We start from the raw sequence: 19687 nt of genomic DNA on the forward strand, positions 1-19687 counted from the left end.
TAGCATTGGAGAAGAGGATCCAATTTGCTTAGAGTTTGCTTGTAGTTGAGTAAATAATTCAAAGCCAGTCAGTAAATGTCATGGTCTCCTCAATCTTAACCCAATATCTTCCCTATTGAATCTTCCTTTCATTGTGCATGATGTAATCAGGCATATTCCCCTTTTGGAAGAGGGGGAAAAAACCCTTCTTTCTGTGTAAAACACTGGAAGAAAGTTTGAAGCAGGAAAGGTTTTGGAGCCTCTGTTAGTGCTTGTAATGTTATTTCAGTTGCACAGATGTGCTTGTGGAACCTATCCATATCCATTGGGTAAATTTGCACCAGAATCCAAATGTTTGCAAGAACATCAGTAGAAAAAAAAATTGTGAGTGATTTTGCTTGGGTGATGTAAGCCCTTTCTCATTTGGATACCCAACTCTTCTAATATTTGTCCATTTCCTCCGGCAGGTGCTGAAACTGCTGTTGGTGGCCTGGGATCGAAGGCTGATCTTTGCCATAGGCACTTCAAGCACCACTGGGGAATCAGATACAGTCATCTGGAATGAGATTCACCACAAGACGGAATTTGGGTCCAATCTCACGGGCCACGGCTACCCTGATCCCAACTATCTAGACAATGTACTTACTGAGCTGACAGCTCAGGGAATTACAGAGGAGAGTGTGATGCAGGAGAAGGACTGAAAGTGTAAGAGGAAAGGGGAAGGACTTTGTCCAAGGGAGGAGTGACAAGTATAGCAGCGTGTGCATGGATCAAGCTCCTCCCTCTTCCATTGTGCCTGCTCTGTCCTTCATCCTCCTACCGTAGGCCTCTTAAAAGGCTCAGCTGTAGCTATGCAGCAGTGGGCTTGCTTAAATGAGGAACTCCCAGCCCGCTCTCATATGTGGCCCACAGCACCTGACGTATAAAAAGCAAACAAACCTCGGAAGGTTTGTGTGTTCCTCTTCAGCATGAGAAGGAGTGTCCTGTTGAGGCCTGAGGTTATATTAACCTCAGTAACTGTAGCTACTTTAGCGTTGTATCTCAAAAGCTGGGTTTGGGCCCCCTCTGAGATGTAGTTGCATCTTCTGTCCATGAATAATAAAGGATAGCTGTGGGCAACAGGCAGCTTGGAATGGCAGAATCATGTGCAAGTCAAAAATATGGCTTTGTTTCAGAGGTACAGAAGATTGAAACCAGCCCTCTCGTTGTTGTTTTTTTCCTTCTTTCTTACCCAGCTAGGTGCCTGGTTCCATGTTGTCATGTCCCTGCTGCTTTTGTGTCATGGGCTCAGTGTGAGTCATGATATACGCTGTCTGATGGTCTGGTACTTCACTCCCTGCCAGCTCCCTTTGTTGAGAGGCTGCATCTATAGTTCCCACCCAAGATAGTTGAGCAGGAGGCCTGCTTATTGCTCCTTAGTGAAGTAGATTGGAAATTTGTTCTCTTGAATCTGGGTCAATGCATGCCAAATCTCTGCGGCCCACTTCAGAGTGGATGAGAGCAGAATGAATTAATTGCAGCTAGTATTGGAACTGAATGTGAAATAGGGGCGATAAATCTCCTGGGTTATGCCTGTCTCCAAAGCCAAGCCCTGTTTTTGCTCTTGTAGCTGGGTGTGCTGGATCAAGCTGGGCTTCGGTTGAAGCACCAACTAGCCCTCTGGGTCAGATCGCATCAACTGATTTCCCAGATCAATGCTGAGCTGTGTGTCCCAGTTTTGTTTGTGAATTGCATCATTGGGGAGGTTGTTCTATGTCTGATCTGTTTCTGTTGGGGGTTAGAATCAACAGAGATCGGGGGGGCGGTGAGGGAAAGACACTTCCTGTCTTTGTCCCCACAGTTCATGGTGGGTTCTTTGAACTTTCTGTATGGGGGATTCCCCGGATACCAATTTGAATTTATTTACCTCATGTTTTGGGGGATTTGTCACATATATTGTGTGTGGGTGTATGTATGTATGTATTTGTAATGAATGAGAAAGCGACTTTGAGGGTAGAATGTGTAACACAATGGTACTTAAAGTTAGACCTGGAGGCTAAGAACTGCCATTGCTATTGATTGCCATGGTATTAAAATAAGATCCCCCCACCATTTTGAAAGGGCTATGCCAGGATTAAAACCATGAGTCTGGTGATTGGGGCGGGCAGGATATGAATACAATTATCAATAGATCTATATTGTACACTTACGTATATTTGATTTGCATATCCCTCACTCCTTACCTCTTTCATTTCCATTAGTCTTGAGGCACTATAAAGATCTCAACCTGAAGTAGGTTCAGGTGAGAGCATAAAAGAAATGAGCATCTTTGTGGAACTGACCATACGTGGGTAATGGGGTGTGGTGTGTAGTTTTCATTTTTATTGGTATTTCCTTTCCAAGAAGATGGAAACATGCTCATAGGCTTGATTTCTTTGGAAAAGTCAAAAGTATGTATCACAGTCTCCTCTTTTGGGACAGCCTGATATAGAAGTTAAAACAATATCCTGCTTGCTCTTTTCCTAGTTCTCTTCTCCTAACATTAAATTCTTAAATCTTCACCATAGTAAGAGTAAAAAGGGCTATCAATAGTTCTGAAGCGTCCATCATAAAACTGAAATCCCTTTTGCAGTGAATAAATGAATAGAGCATTTCTCAGCTGGATTTGTGGTTTCATACATCTTGTCTTAGTAGACAAGAATAATAAATTTCCTTTTCAAGGTTTCTTAATATCACCTCTCCCTTGTACCAAATTTCCTCTATAACCATGGCACTCCCTCATATGCAACTTAATCTCCAAGATAAGGGAGAGGGTTGGGAAGATCATTTTTCCTGCCATCGGCATCTCCCGATGGAAGGGAGTCAATTCGCTTTTTTCTTTTGTATTGTTTGGGCAGATTGGTTTCTTCTTTCAACTCTCCAGATTTATTTTTTTTTAAATTACATTGTAGAGTATAAGCAACCTGATGAAAGATTCTTATCAGGAATGATAGTTTTTGGTTTCCAAGTTTTGGGTCCCAAAGCAGATTGTGTGGGCGCTGGTAGTGGGATAGGGAGCGGGAGGGTGGGATATGGGAGCCATATTGTATATTGTTTGTTGTTTGTGAACGGTGCGTTTTGCCCGTCTCTTAGTTTGTTGCCTTGCTTGAGGATGGCACCCTTGGGGTGTAACAATAAAAGGAAAATTCCACTGCCAGTTTGAATAATGTTTTGTGTTTGTCTTTTCTAAGTCTGTGCTTCTGTCTGTTGCTTATTTCTTTTTGTTTCAAAAGTGAACGTGTACAATTTACTTACCTGGAGAACTGGTCAGGGGTGGAGACTGAGAGGGTTATTTTTTCAATCACAATCAATGTTGGAAAATCAGTTCAACAGAAATGAACGTAAGTTGTTCACTACAATGGAGTAGTTTGAAACCATGTAGTATAATATAATCATTTGGGGATAAATCGAATTGTTCCACTTCAGTGTCAGAAAATGATGTGAATGAGAAAAAACAAAAACCAATTGAGTTATAAATAAACTTGGAACATATTTATAGAGAGGTTCATTGTCAAGGACTGTATAAGGCTTTCCTGAGGGTTTCCGTGACTGCACAGTTAGCAGAAATCAAAGCACCTCTTTTTCCTCAAGCTAAACTTGTAATGCTGGAGAAATCTGGGCTTGCAGAGTGTTGCCTCTTGTGCAGTGATTACAGTATCAAATGTTGGCCAGAAGTGGGTCAGATACAAACAAAATCCAATGCAGGCACCAGATCGAAAGAGACTGGCTTGAATTTTTTTTGTTTCTTTTTGCTCTTTGAATAACTTTTAAGGCATTTCATACAACTTGGAATTATATTCTGTTCTATTTGTTTCCTTGACAAGAACACAATATGCCAGGCAGCCACACAGTTGCTGTTCTTACTACTTTAGCTTTAATTATTGCTGTTATTTGGGAGCTCTTCTCGCTCTGGTTGCCAAAAAATCAGAAATTAATGTGGAGTATCTCTGAAAATTCAGGGAAAAAAACAGGGTGGGGCTGCTTTGGGCTTTCAAATTCACAGCTGTTCATTCGTCTCCATGATCCTCTAGAGACTACATTCCCATTTTTTAATTCTATCATGATCCCCTTTACTAAATTATTCTACACATATTATATGAACATAAATTTATATATCCTATTTATCCTCCCATTCCATGATTCGTGTGTTTGTGTGTGCAATTCATTCAAGATATGGCACTTATTTTCTGAATCCAAAGATATTCTTATGCAGAAGCACTAGATATGATTTTAGCTGTCAAAATGTTTTCTCACTGAGTTTCTACCTTTGCATGTTTTAGTTTTTTATATATAACTTGAGAACTACGTTTTTCTGTCTTCCTTCTCCTTTAAGATGGATTCCTTACTTCTCAGAACATTAAGCAATAAACTGGACAATGAAATAAAGTAGAAACAAGCTTTTAGAAGGTTGATGTGGTTCTTTGACTACTCCCTAAGGCTCCTTTATAGAAAATGCTGTTTACTAAAATGTATTTCTGTTAAATTTGCGTTTTTAAAAAGAGCAAAATTTATATATTTTTGCAATTTAGACTATATTTTAACACATTATTATTCATGCAGTTTTCTTCGTTGGATCAAATAAACCAAATACATGTGATTTTCTAAGTGGCCTGCTGTGATTTTCAGGCAAATAAGGGGCTAATTCGTAAAACAGGAGGACAAGCACTGTGATTTAAGGGGAAAAAGACCCAATAATTAAAGTATCTCAAGTGCGGGTAAAAATAGGTTATTGTGTAGAAGCCCAACAAGGGCACCACAAAAGCCCATGCCCAAAAGCTGGACTTTCCTCCCAGGAGTGGGGGGGGGAGTGACTCATTGAGACATTGTGGAAAATTCCTTTTTTCTAACACCCTTCCCACGAGGATATGCATTCATGTAAAGAAGAACTGAGCACAGAGGTCCTATTCTCAAGGGAATAAATGGTGCTAATGTACCAGACTAGTGCTTTACTTGTGGGGTCAGCTTATGGGAGGGAGGAGGAAAAGAGAAAGAAACCTGTCTTGTTGAAAGATTAAAAGCCCTCTCTACTTCTCTTCATCCGCACTTTGTATCAGTGAGTAAGATCTAACATGTGAAGTTGCTTTGAATTCTGGTCTTTGTCTTCCCCCATTTTCTTCCTTCCATCCATCCATCCATCCGTCCATCGAACAATATTTCAGAATGTCCCTGTTCACCAAAAAGAAGAGAAATACTAACCATGCCTGATGTTCTAGGCAAACTATATCTACCTCTTGAAAAGAGAAATTGCGACTTACCTTTATTATTGCCTAACATGGTTCTACAGCATTGCTTGTAAAGTCTAGAATATAGTCTTGTTAAATCCTCATATTATCCATTTTAAGTTTACAATTAGGAGATGGGGAAAATATAGCAAGTATATTTTAGCTAAGTTGCACTATCCAGATACTTCTAAACTACAACAGAGCACACCAGTCAACTTTTCCAATGTTCACATGTTACCAGAGCTAAAATAAATGCATGAGAGAAGGAAAAGAAAATTAGCAGTAATTTTTTCAAAGTCTAGAATTGCTAATCGTAAAGAAACGTGGGTTACAAGAAGTAGATTATAGTCAGTGGTGGGATGCAAGAAGAAAGAAGATTATTGTGTATGGTAAAGATCTTTGCCATCAGTGGTAATTATATCAACCCAACTAAGATCTTGTTAACCTTGTCTCAACTTAAAAAACAAAACAAGGTCTGGCTTGAGAAATATTGGGATAGGAGACTGTTAAGAATTCCCAGGGGTAAGTGCTAGTCTGGAGGGTGTAAAAGGCACCTTAGTAGAAGACAGTGACAAATCTTTCCAGCATTATTACCAAAAGAAGTAGGTTACAAAGTCATCCAGAGCTGAGTTCAATGCAGAATTGCAGGCTAACTATGCCTACTGCCAGGAGTTTGATCCTGACCGGCTCAAGGTTGAGAGGTTGACTCAACCTTCTATCCTCTGAGGTCAGTAAAATGAGGATCCAGACTGTTGGGGACTATATACTGACTCTGCTTGGAGAGTACTGGAAAGCACTATGAAGTGGTATATAAGTCTAAATGCTATTGCTATTGCTATTAAGGACTTTAAATACAGGTTAAATAGTAGCTTCCCCATATTCTTTTGAAGAGAGAAGGGATAATCCTGATTGATTTAAAATGGAAGATTTTCCACAGTTTTTGTAATCAGCTATAGTGAGATGATAGGTCTTGTCAAACCTGAAGACTGAAACAGATTTGCATAAGTTTTCCATATTTATATCCCATAGGCCACGTACTACAGCAGTTTCCCTAAATTGTGAGGCTCTCCAAATAATGGACTTCAACTCCCAGAATTCTCAGCAATAATCAAGCAAGGTGAAACATTATGGGAATTGAACTCTGCATATCCAGAGGGCATCCAGGATGAAGAAGGAGATAAACCCAAAAGAGCAGATGCTGGGAGATAGCAAATCAGTGGTGGGTTGCTACCGGTTCTCCCTGGTTCTTGCAAACCAGTAGTGGAAATTTTGAGTAGTTCGGAGAGCCAGTAAATACCACCTCTGCCTGGCCCCGCCCCCAATTTATTTGCTGCCTCTTGAGTCCCAGCTGATCGGCTAGAAGGAAAAAATCAGGGCTCAACAAAGAAGAGGAAAAAAAACAAGACACCTTAGCTTTAAATTGAGAAGCCAAGAAGCCTCCCAACTGATCGGCTAGAACTGATCCGCTCCTTGTAAACCGCTCGGTGGTGGTAGATTGGCAATTGAGGCCAAGCTGCCTGAAAGCAGTTTCCGATGGGCAAAAAACTGTTTAAACTCTTGCCGCAGCGCTTCAAAGGGCTGCCCTACAGCTGATCAGCGGTAAAAGGCAGTGTGGTGGTAGTTTGTCACATGATCATCAAACCATGCCCACAAAATAAGCCACACCCACAGAACCGGTAGTAAAAAAAATTAGAACCCACCCCTGTAGCAAATGCTTACATCTAACAGGCAGTGCTTGCCCCTCCACATTTCTGATTGCAGTGACTTCCTGAAGAAGTGCACATTGTGTGTCTACCTTGGATGCCATTGCAACTTCTGTGCTTTTTAATGAGCTGTCACAAGAAAGAAGGTCAGGATCATTTCTGATTTATTCTTACATTACTGATTTCGGCATGGTGTGGCAGTATATGACACAAAAGGCACAGAACAAAAAAATATGACATAAATGGTTATTTACAAGTCTTATCTATAGCGTCACCATGTTGCCAACCTGGGATTTGCACATATTTCCAAAGGTTGTCAAAATAGCTTCAACCAAATATATTTATCAAACTTTCAGCGAGAATTAGATTGCTCATAGTGATGTTACAATCTCTTTCCAGCTTTTTAAACAATGACAATAACAACTTTCTTCCATGTGCTCAAAGTAATCCCCCTAATCCACCCATTTTTTTTTAACCCGTAACTTGCAAGCTGACTACATGCAACACTGGACACACTTGGAATCAATTTGGGTGATGGGTGCCCTTGAGCCAATCTGCATGTGAACATTGCTCTTAAACTCCAGAGCTGCTGCCACCACTTGATGTCAAAAGCAGCCATCCAGAGAGACCAGTGATCTGGCCCAGGGTAGGAATTAATATTCCTAATCAAATGGAAAGCAGAGACTTTTTGTCCCTGATTTTGCATCTAACTCCTGAGTAAAGTGAAAGACAGTAGACATTTGTTTAGGATTATAAATTGCTTGTAATAAGAGATGAGTAAAAGCCCAGAGCAAAGCTTGTTAGGATACAGTAATCTCAAACCTTGGACCCAGTCAGCATGACTAATGGCCATACCAGAATTTCGGGACTTGTAGGTAAAAGGCATGAAGCCACTAAACTGGTTGTTTTTCCTACTCTGGCTGGAGTGTATCCTCCATTTCAGGCAGGATGCCATAAACAGGATTATTCGATATCAGGCATGTTTTCTCTCCCTCTATCTTGCTAAACTCTCTTTTCTTGTACCTCTTACATACACGGATAACCATTCCAATTAAAATGGCCAAGCCAACAGTGGCTGCAATGGTGATCCCTGCTGCTTCTCCATTCGACAGACCCCCACCAGCATCCCCACCTTTCTTCAGGTAGTGGAGCACATCCTCCGAGCTGCCCAACTTCCATTGCTGAGTCTGTGGATCCTTGATCCAGGTCTGATCCCCATTGCTGCTTGTAACGAGGATGATATCAGTAGCAAGGAAGCTGATGGCTGGCTTGCGAGTGAAGGGAGGCAGCCGGGCTTGAGGTAAAGACTTATCTGTAAAACGGCCAGCTTGGACACAGTATTCCACTTGACACCCATCGCTGATCAGAGCCAGGTGCTGGCTGAATCCTGCCGGACATCTTTTGAGGTATGAGTCATTTTCTGTCCCATTAGGCAATCCGGACAGGGGGTTTCCAATTTGGCAACTAAAGAATCCCCCAAAGGGCACGGAATGTCGCTTTCCTCTCTCATCACTACTCACACAAACTTTGAGCTGGTCAAAAAGCTTCAGTGGGTAGTACCTGGACGGACAGGACTGAGCATTAGTGACAGGATTGGTACTCTTGGTGCTGAAGAGCCCTCCAAAGAGAAATGCGGAGGTTTCAGGGACTGGGCCTCTTGCTGCACACCAGTGGGAGCTAAACTGCACTTTGGAGAGTGTGAAAATGTCGTTGCAAATCCACTTGCAGAAGAATTTCCAAAGAAAGCAATTTCGATGGCAATCTAAGTGGCTGAATCCTTCCTCACGTTGTTGAGATTGCAGTTTGACAGAGGTGTAACCCGCAGGGCAGGAGAAGTCTCCAGTGAGGGGGTTCTTCTGCTCAAGGGCTTGGCAGAGCACATCAGCATCAGGGCCTTCTATTCGAGCACACACTTGGTAGACTCCCCCAAAGGTAAAATTGGTTTCCATCCCTTCACAGGTGCCATCATCCACATTGGCATAGAAGTTGAAGTTGGGTGAGGCGGGATTTATACAGCCGGGATAAGTGTTGAATGTATAATAGCGGTCAATGGCAAATTCTATAGTCTTGGATAATTTCTTCAGAATGGGGCTAGGAAGTCCTGGCAAATTATTTGGGGTGATGAAGAATGGCAAAGGCAAGCCGGAACGGTCAAGAGCCACCAGCTGATTGGTGATGCTTTCTTGCCAGGTTTTCAGGGTAATCCCAGGATAAAAAGGCAGACCCCCAAAGCTCTCCACTCTAGAACTAGTACGGTTGCCTTGGTATTGCTTGATTAAATTGTCTTCTGCGCCCACTGAAACACCCATATTAAAGTTGATGATATTTTGGAAAGAGATACCAGCTGCAGCAGTGATTGCACTTCTCATGGATTGACCATCTTTCACAAAAGTAGCTTTGATGTAATCCTCCTGAACAAGGCTGGCTCCAACATCTACTCCGGTGAGAACATGAGTGCCATAGTTCAACACTAAGATTTCTGCCAAGTAGTTAGCCATTTGAGTCTTGTTTTTCTCCAGCTGGTTAGCAATGGTGACAAGCTCTTGATGGAAGCCTTCATCCAGTTTGGTGGTAGGATCCATTTTTACAGAGTACATCAAGTTCCTGATCTGAACTTTTGTGGACACAGACTTATCTCTCACTTGGTGAGTTTTCGCCCTGCGGAAATCAGTGGAGAACCTGCCATTGATATGGGAAAAAGACAGCCCTGCGTTGATGGAAACAGCAGTGGTACATTGATAATCCATCCAAGACTCAATGATCTCCGAGTTCATCTCCAGCGAGCTTTGTTTAAGAGCAATGGTGAAGACCTCATTGGGGATGATGTAAGCCCCATCTTTTGTAGTTTTACACAAAGAGTAATTGAGGTTCATCACTCTACCCATATCCAAGTTCCTCAGGTTATCCCAGCCACCTCCAGGAAGAACTCCCAACATAGGACGGTTCAAGGCTTCTTGGCACTTCTGAAATCCAGTAGCAGGAGGATGCCAATCTTGTTGTTCTTGTGCACAGCATGTCCACATTATGAACATCAAGGAGAGAGAGATTGCTGTAGAAGGACTCATGGGTGCAGCCATGCCGAGAACTAACCATTTGAATGGTTTAATCTGCCTTTTCGGATGTGGCTACCCTAGCAGGGACTTCCTTTTTATGCTAAGATTAGGAATTGAAACATGAAACAGATGATACCTCTTTGGAATTAATTCCCTCTACCAAGCTCAGAGGCAGCTGTTAATACCTTCACTTTCAAGTGAAAAAAAAAAAAGGCACCAAATGGAGGCTTAGGTATCCTTGTCATTTATTTATTAAAACATTAGAGAAACTATTACAGACATAGATATTAAAAAAAACCCAAGAGAATTCTATTTGATCCCAGGTAGTTTCCATACCTCTGAAATTAAGTATGTTATATTTCCTGAAGCTTCTAACAGATTTCAAATGCAGGCTGTTTTGACCCTCTTTTCTTGGCTCTATATCAGAGGTGGGTTTCAGCAGGTTCTGACCAGTTCTGGAGAACCGGTAGCGGAAATTTTGAATAGTTCGGAGAACCTGTAATAAAAATTCTGACTGGCCCTGCCTCCATCTATTCTCTGCCTCCCAAGTCCCAACTGATTGGGAGGAAATGGGGATTTTGCAGTAACCTTCCCCTGGATTGGAGAGGGAATGGAGATTTTATAGTATCCTTCACCTGGAATGGAGTGGGAATGGATATTTTACAGTATCCTTCCCCTGCCACACCCAGCAAGTTATGCCATGCCCACAAAGCCATGCCCACAGAACCAGTAGTAAAAAAATTTGAAATCCACCACTGCACTATAGCCCATATTCTAAGTAACTTATTTTCACAACCTCTAACCATATGAGAACTGACATCCAAATTCATGGATCAGTCATTCAGTTGCCTCTATTTCCTGCGCATAGCAATACTAACAACAATATTTGAAATCCAGGACAGAGAAGGTCATAATAGTGAGAGAATATGGGGAATTGAGAAAAAGACTATGTCTCTCTCACCCCCTTCCCTCCTCCACAAAAGGATGCATAGTTGCCATTTCTTGGTGCATAATACTTTTTTTTTTTAACATTCACAAATTATGATAAATTAATTGACTACTGAAAAAAATGAGAAACTAAGCTGAAATGGATAGATTTTTCAAAGGAATTATGAAGTCAGTAAGGATAGATGGTGGACAAGATTCTATTGTATATGATTTCCACCTTGTGTCACAAAGCAACTCAGATCACTCACTATTATTATGAATAATTTATTCTTCTGGCATAAACATATTTCTGAGAACGTGAGTGGTAACCCCGGCTTCCTCTTCATAAGGAAGGGTGTGTTGTTAGTCTTTACAGACTGTTCAACTCCAAAAGTTAGAAAAATCAAGGAAATATCATGGAAGTCGGAAAAGACATGGTAGCCAGAAACTTTAGTTTGGCATCTTAGCTTCTAATGTAGGTCACTTACATCCTGCCAAGTCTAAATATTTGAAACAAGGGCTGAAGATGTCTTAATCTAAATCAAGATGGCTGATTACTCCCACTCTCTCTGTACAATGATCTGTAAGGCCATAATAAGTGCTAGGAGATTTGTTCTGTATTAGTAAGCTGATGATATACATCTAGAAGAAGAAGTAAGATAGATGCAGACGCTAGGCCAAATGTTCCTTTCGTTTTGATTGCTTGCAAACTATTCAGAGTCCCAGCACAAAAGAATTTTCTATTCCACTCCCTGTTTAGATGGAGGAAATGCTATACTGTTTTGATAGATGTAAACTCAGACAGAAGAGAAAATCCACAATCAGTTGGAAAAGAACACATCTCAGGTCATCAGACTCTTGGATCATAAACAACATCTGTCTGAGCATCTTCCTCCTGATGTGTGCTGGCAGCAAAATGGGATGGAATGAGGGAGGAGAATCATGTGCTTTGAGTGAGATGGAGAGAATCCTGTGCACAAGGGAAGCTTGAATTAAATGGCTTGGCAAACAATGAATTGTAACATAATGAGATTGCCAGATCCTGTTTTGATTTAAAAAAAAAAAGACATCTCCTCCCCTGAACTTTTGGTGACTTCTCCTATCTCAGTGTTGCAAGAATTTTGAGAGGTTGAATGTTCTTCTTCCTTACCACCTAGATTTTGAAGGGCCAGGATTGCTTTGCATAACGTCCCACTTTCTAACACAGTGTTAAATCGATGGCACTTGGAGCCGATAGATTTAAGGGTATTGACATCAATCCTTTGTTACTCTATTATCCTTGTGTGATGTAATCTGTGCATGCAGCAAACAGATTCACAGGCACATACAGTGCAGCAGAGGTTCTTAAACTCTTTGTGCCATAGACCCCTTCTCAGAAGCATGCCTTTAAATGCACACACACACACACACACACACACACACACACACACACACACACATATACAAGTTTGAATCCAAGTAAGGGTATGGCTAGCTGATGAGAGCTAAATAGCTTGAAATAGATCTATACTAGTCTCCCTTTATTTCTTTATCAGCAAATATATATGTGTGTAGTTCTTTGTAAAACCATTCAATCAGTTAGTGAAGTTCACTAAAAAAAAAAAGTGAAGATAAAGTAATTTTATTTTAATCCAAGTTCGCAGTGGCTCTGAAGTTGTGGCTCTCCAACAGTAGGTCCCAGGATAGATCCCTGCATTAGAACTATCTATGTGAGACTATGGCTATTGTGTCACTGAGTCTATTGAACTGATTCTTTCCATAACCTGAAGTCTGCTGCAATGGGAGGCCTAGCAAAGCCCATTTTGTTTCCCCATTTAGAATAAAGTGCTACTCACAGCTTTATATAGTGTCCCATAGTCTGCCTTTTTAATATTTTTAATATTAAGACTTAATAAAGATAAAACAAAAATAAGAGCAAATGCTATTCCCTTCTAGCACTGATGATGTTACCTAATTTGGTAATGAAATGTCTGCAAGAAAACCACCAAGCTCAGAGAGCACCAAGGACCCCACAGTTTTTAATAATCCTTATGTAGTCACCTGCTCTCCACCCACAATATATATCACTCTCACTCATGCGCCACATATGAGAGAGTGAAAAATACTTTGGCTTAATGTCATAAATTATCTCGGGATTTCAGTTCTCCTTCTGTGTTTGCACATGATCCGAGTGCACAGAGGAGACTGTGTACAAAGGTGGAAGTGAAGGCAGAAATGAAATTATAAGTGAATTTCAGTTCACAGCTGAAATATGTACAGTGGATGGAGTGTTCAGTGGGAGGAAATAGGTAGGGTGGGAGGATGACCTGTTCCATACATGGTCTTTATGTTGCCGTTAAATCTTTAATTCAATTAGATGGGGCTTTTGAAGAGGGCAGTTAAACATGACATCTGCTCAGATTTTTAGAAAAGAAAAAGTTGACACCGGCTTTCAGCATTACTCATTGAACTTGTCACATTAATTTCACAAATAATGAACAATGTTTCCTCAGGTGTCTTTTGTGACTTCCTTTTTCCTAACTTCTTCTTTTTTTCAGAACAGATTCAGCTGAGAAAGATTCTAAAAGGGAAATCCTGAGTGGCAGGTCAGTCCTCACAGCTGGCGACTTAAAGAGTTAGAAACATGGGTCAAACCTAATTAACAGACACAAGCAGACAAGAAAAATGGCAAAATTTGGATTTTGTGAAATGAAACCCAGGAATCTTGGGGAAGCATATAAACCCATTTACTTGCTGAGCTAAACAGGGATGTTTTATTAACTTTAGTGGAGATGCTAGAAGGTTTGCCAGACACAATAAAAGTCTTCTGATAACAGAACGAGCACCATCCTCGTTTAACTTTTGTTCTGCATTCCTAAGTTTTTTAGCAACTGGAAATAACATGACTCAGATTTTCCCGACATAGCAGCCTCATGTGTTGAAATACAGCATCCCAGTCAGCAATAAATGCAGGGTTGCTGGGAGTGCAGCCTAGACTGCTTTCACCCTTTGAATTGGAGAAGGCTAATCTAGGTCCCTCTGCTCTATCCTTTAAACGACAGCAGCTCTTGCTTTTTTAAATGAAAGCTGAATTCTGTTGTGTCCTAATATATTATTTGTATGTAACGTCCTCTTTGTTTCTTGAGTTTATTAATAAGAAAAATAACACTATTATTTCAGTTCATTTATCAAAGGGACTTCTCAAACAAAACAAAATGTTCTGTTCCTTACTAGAACTCCTGTGTTTTTATGGTAATGTCATCTCCTGGAGAAGCACATGTTTATTTTTGTCCTGAAGGAGGTCTAGTCTTGGGCTTATTTTCATAAATCTCCATTCCAATTTTTAGTAGAAATGAATCGTTAGGTGGGAAATTCCAAGCATATACTTGAAATGTCTATTGGGTTGGCAACAAGGGTATTATATAGGAATTTATTTTTTGGAAAGTAGACGTTTTTATTTCTTTGGTAATTTATATCCCACCTTTATTATTTTTACAAATAACTCAAGTCACATTTCAACACACCTTCTTCCTCCTATTTTCCCCACAACAATACAGCCTAACACTTTTTAAAATGTTTTTAATTGTTTGTTATTGTTTTTAATCATGGGGCCAAATTTATATATATCTTTTTAATTGTATTTTAATGTTTGTAGTTTATGCTTTTACTTGGCGGTTCACTGCCCTGAGTCCTTAGGGAGAAGGGCGGTATACAAATTTAAAAAAATAAAATAAAATAAAATAAAATAAACAATAACCCTGTGATGTGAGTTGAACTGAGAAAGAGTTCCAGGCCCAAAGTCATCCCGCTGGCTTTCCTGGCTAAGGCAGGACTTGAACTCATGGTGTCTTGCTTTCTAGCCTGGTGCCTTAACGACTAGATCAAACTGGCTCTGTTTTATTGCTGCTGTCACGAAGAGTGATGGAACGTGACCACTTATTCCAAGAAATGTATTGCCTCCGTGTCAATTCATTTAACTCTCTTTCAAAGTAATGGGTGACAAAATGTATAGATTTTACACAGTATGCAGCTGTCTTTGAATGATATTCAAATAAAGAAGGAAAACACCAATACAGCTAAGATTTTAAGTTAAAGCTACCCCATTCATGTGTTGGGAACAGATATAAGTAACTCCACAGCAGAACAATATTTTGTCAGGGCTTGTTTCTGCCACAATTAGATACAAGTGGAAAAAGTCCCTAAATTTTGATTCCTGTAATCTACGGTAATTTAGGACATCTACTCTTTTATTTCTTTTCATGACATCTATATGATTGTTTGTTCTCTTTTATCCTGTATATTAATAATGTTTCTTAACATGGAATCTGAACTTTGAGTACATACTTTTGATAACTCAGAAAGTCCCCGCCTTATCCAGAAGGCTGATCTTTCATGAAATGTGTTGAAATCAAAGCAAAATCAGGGTAAGCAGTGAAATGGGATTTAGACAGGATCAGGTCTATCCCAAGGTGAAAACAGCAGATCCTCTCTCACTACTCAAGTTTTATTTTAAATTCCTGTAAGGGATTTGGATAGTGGAAGCAAATAAGGAAAAAATGTGTCACACACTGAAATCTTGGTTGGGTTTTTTTCCATATCCTTCCACAAAATATTAGGTATACTGAACTAAGGAAGACTGTATGATTTTTTTTTCTAACAGTGCATTTACATTTCAGATGAGGTAACATTTTGAAAGCATAAGCATTATTTCCTGATTAAATTTTATAAATTTTATAGATATAAATTTATTTGTGTGCATGTGCGTGTGTATAAAATTATGTATGTATGTATATTTTATATATTACTTATGATATATTTACAGTATATATTGATTTTTATTTTTATATATTTATTTATACATAAACAATTTTTATTACATGTATAATTTTTATTAAATATTCTTTTAAAGGGAGATAAAAACTAATACAAATTAATATAAAGTAGGAAAAACAAGTCACAGTGAAAACTAAAAGTACAAGAAAGAAAAAAGTAAAGAAAAAAGAAAAAGGAAAAAGATGTAGGTCTCATTAAAATCAGTTAGTCATGACATTGCCAGCATCACTGACTCTTTTTTTTCCTTTTTGGTACCTTCCAATCACTGTTGACTTCTGGTGACTGCCTGGACTAGGCCGTCCAGAATCCTCCCATATCTGCAATGTGTATTATGGATAGCTAATTTACGGCACCTGTCCATCATAATTTTCTAAGCACAAACTCTTAGCACTTTAACAGATCTTGGAATAATGGACTTGAGAATAATACCTGGATTTGACAATTTCTAGAAACTAAGAGTAGCTATGATATTTGATATCTCAAGTACAGCAATATAGGCAGGAGTGGCCTCTTGTCTACATCTGCCTCTTTGGAGACAAATGCACACCAGTCAATAGAATAGAATAGAATAGAGTAGAGTAGAGTAGAATAGAATAGAATAGAATAGAATAGAATAGAATGGAATAGAATAGAATAGAATTCTTTATTGGCCAAGTGTGATTGGACACACGAGGAATTTGTCTTTGGTGTATATGCTCTCAGTGTACATAAGGAGAATAAAATACATTCATCAAGAATAAAAAGATACAACATAGTGATAGTCAAGGTTACTAATAAGCTATCAAATCTTACTAGGAAACAAGTAAAAACAATATATATTGAAAGATACAAGCACATAGAGTAATAAGTGGGAAGAGATAGATACTAGTAAGGAAGAGAAGAAGAATAGTAATACAGTCTTAGTAAATTATTTGACAGTGTTGTGGGAATTACAGTAGTTGTTTACCAGAGTGATGGCGTTTGGGAAAAAACTGTTCTTGTGTCTAGTTGTTCTGGTGTGCAGTGCTCTATAGCGTCATTTTGAGGGTAGAAGTTGAAACAATTTATGTCCAGGATGTGAGGGGTCTGTAGATATTTTCACAGCCCTCTTTTTGACTGGTGCAGTAGACAAGTCCTCAAGGGAAGGCAGGTTGGTAGCGATTGATTTTTATGCAGTTCTAATTATCCATTGAAGTCTGTGTTTGTCTTGTTTGGTTGCAGAGCCAAATTATTTAATTTTTATTTAAATTTTTTTTATTAAATTATTATTTTTATTATATTAATTATTTTTATTTATATTATAATATTTTTATTAAATTGTTATTTAATGTGATTAAATAAGCTCTGATAACAATCCTGAGATGTTTGGGAGGGGAAGGACCAGGTCTCCTGAGTAGAAGAGGGCGTTACTCTTAATTAGTAAATCCTTGGATTCAAGAGATGTTTGGCTTCAACGGACAATTCTTCCCAATTTGTTGTCCAACAGAGAGATGGTGGATTTATTTGTATGCATTTTGTGCCTTCAAATCAATGTTGACTCCGGATGAGTCTCTGTAGACTCTACAGTTTTCTTGGCAAGATTTCAGAAGTGATTTGCAATTGCCATTTGTCAGAAATGGTATAGGGTCTCCTGCTTGAGTGGGGGTTGGACTAGATGGTCCCTTCTGTTATGTTAATCTGTTAAATCTGCCTTCTTCCTAGAGTTGAGAGAGAGGGACTGCTCCAATATCACTCAGATAGCTTTTTGGCAAAGGTGAGACTCAATTTCCCAGTCTCCCAGCCTTAATTACTACACCAAACTACCTCTCTAATAGCGGGTGTAGTAATCTTGTAGAATCTAATGATGATTTGTGAGCTCCATTTCTGACCTGCATTTTTGTGTACTACAAATATTCGAGAATAAAAATAACTTGATTTACCTGTCTTGCTGCAGGTCCTACAGTAACACAAATCCCCTCACCCTATCCTCCTGTTGGAAGAAACATCCTTCTGGGTTCTGCTCCAAGTGGGGAAACAGACACTGGAAACATGGAGGCTGCTTGGAAAGATGGTTTAATGGTGGACAGGATCACATGGCTTGAGTTCCTGAACAGAAAAAGGGCAGATACAGTAAATCCTCGGGTTTTTATGCTCTCTCTGGCTCTGCATTTCTTGGGGCCCCAAAAGAGTATCCTGATTGGTTGTCAGACTCCCAGGGGGTGGGGGCCTTGCTGGCTGATGGTCACATGTGCTTCCCAGGTCACATGTGGTGAGTTTCTGCTGCTATTGTGTAGAGGGCTAATCCTATCTTTGGCAATTCCTACTATGGCTCTGCCTGAAGGAGGTAGATCTTTGTTATGTAGAATAGACTGGCCCAGGCCTTAATGGCCCATTGACAAAGGGTGGGGGGCAGGAAGGTGGGAGCTGCTTTGTCTGTAAAATATGCTTCTCATATTTCTCATCCAGGGAAATATAATATTCTGCCTTTTTCATATTTCCTAAAATATTTCACTCTTCCAGGAAAGGGGTGGGTGCTAACTTCCTACACTCCCTCAAAAAATGTTATGTAAAATGTCAAACTTGTTTATATCTTGTCTGTATCTCTACCTTCTTACATCTCTGCAAGGGTTAACAATAATACACGCCCCCTCATTTCCATAACCCTACCTGATTCCTGACTCCTCCCCTCGGGTATAAAAAGCTCTCTCTGAGGTAAATCTGTGCTGTTCCAGTTGTGTATCTAAAAGAGAGAAACAAAACGTTAAAGGTCTAATGAATAAAGAGGCCTAGGATCTATCCAGGTCTAAAATAAAAGCTTGAAAATAAAATACATTTTGATTAGTGAGTTATTGGGCTAGAACCATCGACTTTAACAAAATGGTAGCTAGAGGATGGTTGCCCATAACTCTGTAAAATGACTGAAACAAATGCTTACTCTGAAAATATAAACAGAGTAAACACAAGAGCCTTCACCAAGAAAATGGCTGCACAGCTGACAACCAAAGATGCCACTACAAGAACTACTTTAAATGAGGGTGAGCAAGACAACAATCAAACCTCGCTGCTCAGGAACGAGGACCAACAAGAAGAAAAATCACAAAAAGGTGATGAGCTAAGACTATCCATAATGAGGTTAATGGAGATGCCGGACAGCGAAGAAAATCTTATCGCTAAACTCCAAAACCTCTTAATAAACCGTGAAACAACTACCAAAGCATCAGCGATGATTAGAGAAATCACCACCTCAGACAAAGATAAGCCACCTCAGTCGGACAACCCAGAAATAGCCGAATCTGTTCCCGCGCTCCAGCTCCGACGGCCATCTTGGAATGGCCAACAACCAATAGAAAGCCAATATTCAAATTTAACTCAGCAAATTAACCAAAACTTTAAAACAAACAAAGAAAAACCCGAAAATCAAATACAAACCAACATGACTACAAGCAATAAAATACCAACCCTAATACCACCCAGAGAAGAAATAAACTACCACAACAAACAAAAAACACCAACCGACTACAAATCAATTACATGGCAAGATTCGAACTCACCACCCACACTACTGCCGGAACGGGACCCAAGAAAAGAAAATCAAACCAACAACTCACCTATCCTACGACCTCCACCAGGTTTTTCTGATCATCCAGGAACCATCCTCCATGGGCCGAGACTCGCCGCCGCTGCCGTCGCCACCGCAGAGCCTTCGAACCCCGATGATCCTCGTCTTACGACCGCCTTGCCGCCGCGTCTTCTGCCTGTCATCGCCGGGGATCCAGCCACCCAGCGACAGATCCATGCATCCAGCATAGAATCCAGGTGTACAGGAGGTGATCCCAGCATTCCATTAGCAGGCCTGGGCCTAGGCCTAGGAGCAGCAGCCGCGAGCTCCTCACCCAACAGCTCCCAGCGCGAAATGGGCTTTGCGCATGCGCAGTATTTACCTGCAATGATAGAAAAAAATTTTTTTACTAACAGTTTTTTTTCCATTAGCCCAAGCATACCATTGCCCTACTGT

At 40.0% G+C, this 19687-nt stretch overlaps 2 protein-coding genes across 2 annotated transcripts in view; one reads left to right on the forward strand and one right to left on the reverse strand.

Moving 5' to 3' along the window:
- DTX4 (deltex E3 ubiquitin ligase 4) overlaps positions 1-1382 on the forward strand; it is a 39284-nt gene extending 37902 nt beyond the window's left edge. Inside the window, exon 9 of the mRNA XM_070957268.1 lies at positions 447-1382. Coding sequence (XP_070813369.1) covers positions 447-680 — 234 coding nt within the window. The 3' untranslated portion in view covers positions 681-1382. The remainder of the gene's footprint in view (positions 1-446) is intronic.
- Positions 1383-7833: 6451 nt separating this feature from the next.
- MPEG1 (macrophage expressed 1) lies at positions 7834-9987 on the reverse strand. The gene has a single exon (XM_070957269.1). It carries the CDS (start codon positions 9985-9987, stop codon positions 7834-7836), a length of 2154 nt encoding a protein of 717 aa, XP_070813370.1.
- Positions 9988-19687: the final 9700 nt, after the last annotated feature.

The sequence above is a fragment of the Pituophis catenifer genome, unplaced genomic scaffold, assembly GCF_029215685.1.
Source record: "Pituophis catenifer annectens isolate HBS135680 unplaced genomic scaffold, rPitCat1.0.hap2 SCAF_1, whole genome shotgun sequence".
Lineage (NCBI taxonomy): Eukaryota > Metazoa > Chordata > Lepidosauria > Squamata > Colubridae > Pituophis > Pituophis catenifer.

Coding starts and splice junctions, on each gene's coding strand:
- MPEG1 (XM_070957269.1), bottom strand. CDS start 9,987: ATGAGTCCTTCTACAGCAATCTCTCTCTCCTTGATGTTCATAATGTGG.